Source organism: Colobus angolensis, unplaced genomic scaffold (assembly GCF_000951035.1).
Source record: "Colobus angolensis palliatus isolate OR3802 unplaced genomic scaffold, Cang.pa_1.0 Scaffold77, whole genome shotgun sequence".
Lineage (NCBI taxonomy): Eukaryota > Metazoa > Chordata > Mammalia > Primates > Cercopithecidae > Colobus > Colobus angolensis.
The window spans coordinates 2,343,127-2,352,881 of record NW_012121487.1 but is presented as its reverse complement, the minus strand read 5'-3'; the positions used below and the strand labels follow the sequence as shown (position 1 = coordinate 2,352,881).

The following is a 9,755-nucleotide window of genomic DNA, read 5'->3' as shown; positions in this document are numbered from 1 at the left end:
GCCTCCCAAAGTGCTGGGATTACAGGCTTGAGCCACTGCGCCCGGCCAGAAAATTTTCTAATTCCATTATTTCTTGATTTTTTAGCTGACATTTTCTGGTGAAGATGAGCTTCTCTTTTTTTTTTGCATAAACTTTTTTGTTTTGTTTTGTTTTGTTTGAATGCCATATAGACACATGAATTTTTTGTTTGTTTGTTTGGGTGGTTTTGTTTGTTTGTTTGTTCTTCTCCAGAGACAGGGTCTCCCTATGTTGCCCAGGCTTGACTCCAACTCCTGGGCTCAAGAAGTCCTTCTGCCTCACCCTCCCAAAGTGCTAGGAGGCATAAGCTATCATGCTTGGCATAAAATTGAATATATTATTATTTATTAGTATTTTATAGGAAACTACTCAGAATTCTCTGATTTTACCACAGGAGCCCCTTTAAACTGGCCACTGTTTCCTTTATACGTGTCTTCAGATTACTCATCTTTGAGCACTTCCCTGCTTTCTGCTGTTTGGCGTAGTGAGGATTTACTTTTTTGTTTTGGTTTACTTTTCTGCTGTTGTTTATCAGACTTTACTTGTTCTTTCTTTGGCCTGCATCTGGAATCAACTATTTCCCTCAAGGAGCTTTGGTTTCTTTTAGTGAGGATTATTATTTAGAAGTCAAAATCTGAATTTTTCATGTGCTTTTTGCTACTAGGGTATTTGTTCTTGCTATGATGCCATGCTTCTAGCCCCTTTCAGTTGAAGAAATTATTACAAATTTAGCAGCTTAAATATCATCCATTTATTATCTCACAGATTCCCTAGAATTGTAGTTTAGTTCTGGCTTAGTCAGATCCTCTGTTCTGTGTTTCGTAAGGCTAGAATCAAAGTACCATCTGAGGCTGGGGCTGTTTTCCAGACTCACATGGATGTAGGTAAAACTCATTTCTTTGCAGTTGTGTAATTCATGGTTGGTGGCTTGTTTCTTCAAGTCTTCAACAGAGAGAATCTGCTTCTTTGAGACTCTGAATTTTCTTATTTTTAATAGAGACATGGTTTCACCATGTTGGCTGCGCTGGTTTTGAACTACTGACCTCAAGTCATCCGCCCGCCTCAGCCTCCCAAAGTGCTAGGATTACAGGTGTGAGCCACCACACCCGGCCACTGGTAATCTTTTTTAACAATTTTTTTTTTTTTTTGAGACAGTCTCACTCTGTCACCCAGACTGGCGTGCAGTGGCACGATCTCAGCTCACTGCAACCTCCACCTCCCTGGTTCAAACGATTCTCATGCCTCAGCCTCATGAGTAGCTAGGATTAGAGGCATACACCACTACGCCCTGCTAATTTTTGTATTTTTAGTAAAGATGGAGTTTCACCTTCTTGGCCAAGGCTGATCTCAAACTCCTTGCCTCGAGTGATCTGCCTGACTCAGCCTCCCAAAGTGCTGGGATTACAGGCATGAGCCAACACACCCAACAAACGCTGGTATGATCTTAATTTATCTTTTGTATGGGTCTGGACCGTCTCTCCCTGTGAATAGTTGATTATGCTGAAATATGTAAATTTATGTTTATCTAAGTAAAATTAGCAAAATAAATCTGTTCCAGAAAGTAGACTGTACATTGGTTGATAGATTGTTTTGAGAGAAATGTTAACATCTTTAGAAAGGTAATTTATGAAAACAGTATTTTCAAAAAAGTTTAACTGCCAGTGGAATGTAGAATAGAATTGTCATTTGTGGCTATAGAATTTATCAAATCCTAGCTTCATCCGTTACTAGTTATATGAATTTGGGCAAGTTATTGATTTGGGCAACCCTTGATCCTCAGTGTCCTCAGCTTTAAAATGGCAATGATAAATAGTACCTGTTACTCAGTTATCAGTGGTAAAATGCTTTCTATACATGAAGTAGGCATACAAAATACTATTTAATGTCTTACTCCACAGTCACTATATTGTGACCTTGGACAAATTACTCCTCTAAGACTCTTCCTCTTTAGAAGTAATATGTCCTCTTTTTTTTTGTTTTTTGTTTTTTTTTTTCTCACTCTATCGCCCAGGCTGGATTGCAGTGGTGCGATCTCAGCTCACTACAACCTCTGCCTCCCAGATTCAAGTGATTCTCCTGCCTCAGCCTCCCAAGTAATTGGGACTAGAGGTGCGTGCCACCACGCCCAGCTGAATTTTTGTATTTTTAGTAGAAACGGGGTTTCACCATGTTAACCAGGATGGTCTCGATCTCCTGACCTCATGATTTGCCCGCCTCGGCCTCCCAAAGTGTTGGGATTACAGGTGTGAGCCACCATGCCCAGCATATGTCCTCATTGGGGTCATTATTCCCTGCCCAGATTCCTTTGAAACCTTGTTACTTCCTGTAGAATCATTGCATAATATTTAAGTCCCACTCTCATCTTGTATAACCTATTTTTCTAGTTATTTGTCTAGTCATAGTCCTCAAATACTTGTTCCTTTAGCCACATCTGATCATTTTCCTTACTTCCTCCATCTTACACTTTCCTCCTGGGGTTTATCCTAGATGTCTGCTCTGTGTAGTATGAACTACCTTCCCTACTTCACTTTTCATTGTCAAAATCCCATTTATCTTTTCAAATAAGTTTTCTTAATTCTTTCCTAATTACAATTACTTTTCTTTCTCCCTTTGTAGAACTTAGTATCTTCTCCTAGTAAGTAGTGTCATGAGTTTTATCACATATTTTTTTGGGTCGGGGGGTTGGGGTGGGACAACCTCACTTTATCACCCAGGCTAGAGTGCGGTGGTGCAATCTCGGCTCACTGCAACCTTTGTCTCCTGTGTTCAAGCAATTCTCATGCCTCAACCTCCCAAGTAGCTGGAATTACAGGTGCCACCACGCCTGGCTAATTTTTGTATATTTAGTAGAGATACGGTTTAGCCATGTTGGCCAGTCTGGTCTCTAACTCCCGACCTCAGGTAATCTGCCTGCCTCAACTTCCCAAAGTGCTGGGATTACATACATGAGCCACTGCTTCCAGCCTCAAAGTTTTATCACATTCTGATAGGTAATCTAGGTATCTGCATACGTACTTGTTTTCCCACCAAATTGTAAGCTTCTTATGGCTAGGGCCACCCTTCGTTCAACTTGGATGCCTTGTAGGACCCAGCAGCATTTTCTATGTATAATTACTAAAATATCTATGACTTAAAATCTCCTTAAAGAGATTTAAATAGATCTGCCCTCTCATGTGGTAACAAATATGAGGAAATTGTTTTGGTTCATCAATTTCATATTTACCCAAGATAGACATTTCAAAATGGATTAAGTGCCAAATTTTGTCCTGAAAAGTTTATAGGCTAGGCACAGTGGCTCACACCTGTAATCCTAGCACTTTGGGAGGCCGAGGCAGGCAAGTCGCTTGAGCCCAGGAGTTTGAAGACCAGCCTGGGCAACGTGGTGAAACACCGTGTCTACCAAAAAAAAAAAAAAATCCTATCCCTTCGTGGTAGCATGCACCTGTAGTTCCAGTTACTCAGAGGGCAAGGAGGCTGAGGCAAAAAGTTCACTTGAGTCTGGGAGGTTGAGGCTGCAGCTGCAGTGAGCTGAGATCTCACCACTGCACTCTACCCTGGGAGACCAAATGAGACCCTGTCTCAAAAAAGCAAAGAAAAATTCCTATCACCTAGTGATGTCATAGCTTTCCTAGCATTTTGGCTTTTTTGTACATTTTTTTGTACAATGTATAGTAATTTCCTAGGCTTTCACATTCATTCACCACACACTCACTGACTCACCCAGAGCAACTTCCAGTCCTGCAAGGTCCATTCATGGTAAGTACTCTGTACTATAAAGTGTACCCTTTTTTATCGTTTACCACCGTATTTTTACTCTGTCTTTCCTATGTTTAGAAATGTTTAGATACACAAATACTTACCATTGTGTTACAACTGCCTGCAGTATTCAGTACAGTTAAATGCTAAACAGGTTTGTAGCCTAGGACCTATAAGCTGTACCATCTAGGTTTGTGTAAGTATATTCTATGATGTTCACACAGCATTTGTCAGAATGTATCACTATCAAATGACAAATGACTTTATATTTCTATCCAGAACAGTTTCTATGAGCAACATTTATTACATCTATTAAGTTATGTTTGTATTCTCCTTTGCTGTTTATAAAGTGCTTTTACATATATCTACATTTGTGTCAGTTATGGTGTGTTTCAGTGCATCTATGTTATAGTCCTAGATTTATATTAATAGACTCAGATCATAGCGGTCTTTATAAATATATTGTTTTTACTGGAACTTTGTTTTAAATCCAAGACAGTTTTTCTTTCCCTGTCAGTATGATTTTGATCCTATTTTTCCTTGTTATTTGGTACTAAATAATTTTATACTTGTTTAAATATTAATCAATAAATTTATGAGAGTAAATTAAAAATCATTTAATATTTTCCTAAAGCACATCATATTTATTACCTGTTTTTATGAATTATCAAGATAAGCTGGCCAGGTGCCATGGCTCACGCCTGTAATCCCAACACTTTGGGAGCTGAGGCAGGCGGATCACCTGAGGTCAGGAGTTCGAGACCAGCCTGGCCAACGTGATAAAATCCTGTCTCTACTAAAAATACAAAAACTAGCCAGGCATGGTGTAATCCCAGTAGTTGGCACCTGTAATCCCAGCTACTCGGGAGGCTGAGGCACAAGAATTATTTGAACCTGGGAGGCAGAGTTGCAGTGAACCAAGATCATGCCACTGCACTCCAACCTGGGCAACAGAGTGAGACTCTGTCTCAAGAAAAAAATAAATAAATAAAGATTGTCTTCATAATGTCTTTTATGATGGCAGTCTTTCTTTTTCTTTTTTTTTTTTTTCTGAGACAGAGTTTCGCTCTTGTTGCCTAGGCTGTAGTACAATGGCGCAATCTCGGCTCACTGCAACCTCTGCCTCCTGGATTCAAGCGATTCTCCAGCCTCAGCCTCTTGAGTAGCTGGGATTACAAGTGTGCACCACCACACCCAGGTAATTTTTGTATTTTTAGTAGAGATGGGATTTCTCCATGTTGGCCAGGCTGGTCTTGAACTCCTGACCTCAGGTAATCCACCCGCCTTGGCCTCCCAAACTGCTGGGATTACAGGCATGAGCCACCGTGTCTGGCCGGCAATCTTTCTATAATCCATGATCATGCATTGCCTTTTATTACCATGCTTGCTTTTTTTTTTTCCCCCGACAGGGTCTGGCTCTGTCACTCAGGCTGGAATGCAGTGTGCTATCTGGGCTTACTGTAGCCTCTGCCCCACCCCGGGCTCACGTGATCCTTTCACTTCAGCCTCCCAAGTAGCTGGGACCAAAGGCATGCACTACCACACCCAGCTTTTTTTTTTTTTTTTTTGAGACGGTGTCTAGCTCTGTCACCTGGGCTGGAATACAGTGGCACAATCTCAGCTTACTGCAACCTCCGCCTCCCGGGTTCAAGCGATTCTCCTGCCTTAGTCTCCCAAGTAGCTGGGATTACAGGCACCTGCCACCACGCCCAGCTAGTTTTTATATTTTTAGTAGAGACGGGGTTTTACTGTGTTGGCCAGGCCGGTCTCAAACTCCTGACTTCATAATCCACCCGCCTTGGCCTCCCATAGTGCTGGGATTACAAGCGTGAGCCACCATGCCTGGCAAAAGTCAGTGTGTTATAATTTTATTAGAGGAAAGAAATGTATCAGCTTTGCCTTATTCACTGGAACTTCAGGCTGGGCACAGTGGCTCACGCCTGTAATCCCAGCACTTTGGGAGGCCAAGACAGATGGATCACCTGAGGTCAGGAGTTCAAGACCAGCCTGACCAACAGGGTGAAACGCCATCTCTACTAAAAATACAAAAATTAGCCAGGCGTGGTGACACATGCCTATAATCCCTGCTACTTGGGAAGCTAAGGCAGGAGAACTGCTTAAACCTGGGAGATGGAGGTTGCAGTGAGCTGAGATCATGTCATTGCACTCCAGCCTGGGTGACAAGAGCAAAACTCCATCTGGGAAAAAAAAAAAAAGAATTAAGTGGAGCTTTAAGCTAAAATATAGTCATAATTAAATGAGGCTCTTCTAAGGCCCTTTTTTCTCATTTTTCTTTTTTGTTTTCCTTCTTTTTTTCCCCCTTTATATATTTATGAAATCTCTTGAGATCTCATTTTAAACTTTAGGAAACAAACCAATAATATGAGTAGAAGACACAAGCCTAGAGAGACATGGTGGAATAAAAGCAAGAGAATAATATAGTGAGTAGATGTTGAGCAAGAAACTGAGGTTTTGAAGCTTAAATCTCCTTCCCAACTACTAAAATCAAGGCAAGTCACTCCGTCTTATACAGCATCTTTCTGCTTACCTACTTCACAGTATTGATATAAAGTAACCAAATATAAGGCAGTCATTATAATCAGATCTAAAATTTGTGTTCCTTCTCCAAAACTGTCAGAGAAAATAAAAGAGCCTCTTTCTTTTCTTTCTTTTTTTTAAAAATAGAGACAGGGTCTCACTTGTTACCCAGGCCAGTCTCAGATTCCTGGGCTCAGGCAGTCCTCCCACCTCAGCTTCCCAAAGTGTTGGGATTACAGGCGTGAACCCCCATGCCCAGCCAAGAGCCTCTTTCTTAAAGACAATTTCAGAAGTAAAGATTTTTTTTTAAAATTTTTCAATGTACTTGGTACCCTCTCCTCATAGAATGATCTGTTACCTGTATTTGACTACAGGAAGAAATTTCTTTGCCTCTGACTGTTTCCCATTTTTTTTTTATCACAGCCCAAAGAGTCGATTGATCCAATTAAAGAAAGAGAAGCTGGAGTATACTCCAGGAGAGCATGAATATGGATTATTCCCAGCGCCCATTCATGTTGGTAAGTACTGAGTCTACACAATATATTGCTGAGAAGAAACAGTATTTCCTGGGTTTGAGGGAAATGTCTTTTTAATCTTGTTATTATTTCTGTTTCTCCAGTGAGATCAAGCTCTTCTTTACCATTTTACTTAAACTTACTCTAAAGAATTTTTTTTTTTTTTCTTTTTGAGACAGAGTCTCGCTCTGTCGCCCAGGCTGGAGTGCAGTGGCCGGATCTCAGCTCACTGCAAGCTCCGCCTCCCGGGTTTATGCCATTTTCCTGCCTCAGCCTCCCGAGTAGCTGGGACTACAGGTGCCCGCCACCTTGCCCAGCTAGTTTTTTGTATTTTTTAGGAGAGATGGGGTTTCACCAGGTTAACCAGGATGGTCTCGATCTCCTGACCTCGTGATCCACCCATCTCAGCCTCCCAAAGTGCTGGGATTACATGCTTGAGCCACCGCGCCCGGCCCTACTCTGAAGAATTTTGTACACTGTTTGATAGTCAGGGTTTCACAGTGGTATAAATCTTGTTCACTGGAGCCTTAATAAATAACACTGGGCCAGGCATGGTGGCTCATGTCTATAATCCTAGCACTTTGGGAGGCCAAGGCAGGTGGATTGCTTGAGCCCCAGAGTTGATGGCCTGGGCAACTTGGTGACCCTCTGTCTCTACAAAAAATAAGAAAGTTAGCTGGGTGTGGTGGCACAGGTCTGTAATCCCAGCCACTCTGGAGGCTGAGGTGAGAGGATCACCCAAGCCTAGGAGGCTAAGGCTGTGGTGAGTCTTGATCCTGCCACTGCACTCTAGCCTGAGTTGACAGAAATCCTATCTCTAAAAAAAATTAGATAAATAACACTATGTCTGTACCTTTTGTTTCCCTAGGTATGTCATCTAGGAAAAACCAAGTAGTTAGCCATTCAGTGTCAAATACTTTCCACGTTCAAAAACAGATGATTTATACACACATATGATCAGAGAAAGAGGCCCCACTGCTTTTACTGAGTATCTGCTTGAAAATAGAGTGATATTTATTCTACTGTTCATTCTTGGCAAAAATGTCAAGGCTTTGTTTAGCATTTGGATTGTAGTACCTTCTAGGACCCTATTATTGAGCTTATCAGATAAGTAAAAGGTACCAAGAAGTCATTCTAAGTTCCTCCCATTTTTTTTCTGTCCCTTATCCAGTTCATCTCCAAGTTCTGTTGTGTTTCTATCCCTGAAATATATCCTACTTCTCTCCACATCCCATTGCTATCTCTCAAGTCTGTGACAATAGTATCTTTTCTTCAGGCTGCTGCAATGGCCATCTAACAGATCTCTTTATAGTCGTGTTTCCATGTGGCCCAGCCTCTACTCATTAAAAACAGAAATTATTTTTTAACCTAACCCAGATCATACTTAAAACCTTTGCATGGCTTACCATCAGATTAAAAAGCAAACTTCTTGACTTGAATGATCTGGTTCCTGATTACCCCATCTCTCTCCATTTATTCATTCCCATCTCAATCTTATTCACTATATTGTATCATACTGGCCTTCTTTCAGTTTCTAGAACATAGCAAGCTTTTTCCCACTGGAGGGTCATTATGCTTGTTATTCCCATTGCCTGAGAAGCTCTTTTTCAGAGTCTTCCCATGGTTGGTTTCTGCTACTCTTTTAAGGATGATCTTAATGTCAGTATCAGCTTCAATACCATTTTCTTTAAAATAATTTTCCTGATTATCTCACCAAAAGAGGCTTCACCTCTCTTTGTTATAGGTAACATCACTGTCTATATCTGTAATTACAATGTTTATTTATTTATCTGTCTCCTCCATTAGATTATAATCTCCGGTAGTACAGGATCATTGTCTTTCTTACTCTCCCTAGATTTCTCAGTACTTGGTACATAATAGAATTTTATCAAATATTTGCCATACAAATGAAAGAAAAGGAGAAGGCTGGGCACGGTGGCTCACGCCTGTAATCCCAACACTTTGGGAGGCCTACGCAGGCAGATCACAAGGTCAGAGATCGAGACCGTCCTGGCTAACACAGTGAAACCCCATCTCTACTAAAAAGTACAAAAAATTAGCTGGCCATGGTGGCGGGCGCCTGTAGTCCCAGCTACTCGGGAGACTGAGGCAGGAGAATGGCGTGAACCCGGGAGGTGGAGTTTGCAGTGAGCAGAGATCGCACCACTGCACTCCAGCCCGGACAACAGAGTGAGACTCTGTCTCAAAAAAAAAGAAAAGAAAAGAAGAAATTAGGATAAAATATTGAATGTAGATGACAGGTTTTCTTCATATATTTGGTTTGTTTAAACAAAATTGCTTTAAAGGGGTTCATTAAACACATAGTATGAAACCAGGAGCACTTTAATTGTATACTTAATGTTGATTCTATGTCTTGTAGTGTTTTTTTCAACTATGATTCTCTTGACCCTCTTGACTGTGGAGCTCTTGTTTATATTCTGATTAGCTAATCCCCTTTTCTCCGTGAGAGAGTTCAGTACTAGCAGTTTTTTAATCAGCAGACAGAAACAAGTTCTTCAGTAAAGATTAGTTTGCTTGAATTATTCTGTGTTGGGTGGCTGTAGACAGATTTAACTACAACATGAAGTTACAAGGTTTAATTCTCAGCTACATAAACTTTACGTGTGTTTACTTAATGAAGGTAAGAGTAAGTTCCTTATTCTCTAGAATTAGTGCCAAAGCTCTTTTGAAGGAGTCTTTTGTATTTACTAATGAGATCATAGCAGTGGAAGCAGGCTCTCAGCAAATTTAAAATCTGCTTATGATAAATAGGCTTTGAAAATAAGAACAAGGCTGGGCGCGGTGGCTCACACTTGTAATCCCAGCACTTTGGGAGGCTGAGGTGGGTGGATCACTTGAATCCAGGAGTTCAAGATCACGCCATTGCACTCCAGCATGGGTGACAAGAGTGAGACTCCATCTCAAAA

At 41.0% G+C, this 9,755-nt stretch overlaps 1 protein-coding gene across 2 annotated transcripts in view; it reads left to right on the top strand.

Moving 5' to 3' along the window:
- The window catches only part of ASH1L (ash1 (absent, small, or homeotic)-like (Drosophila)), a 251,011-nt gene that overhangs the window by 178,355 nt on the left and 62,901 nt on the right, over positions 1–9,755 (top strand). For both annotated transcript variants that reach the window (XM_011928346.1, XM_011928345.1), the window contains exon 7: positions 6,737–6,831. In XM_011928346.1, coding sequence (XP_011783736.1) covers positions 6,737–6,831 — 95 coding nt within the window. The remainder of the gene's footprint in view (positions 1–6,736; positions 6,832–9,755) is intronic.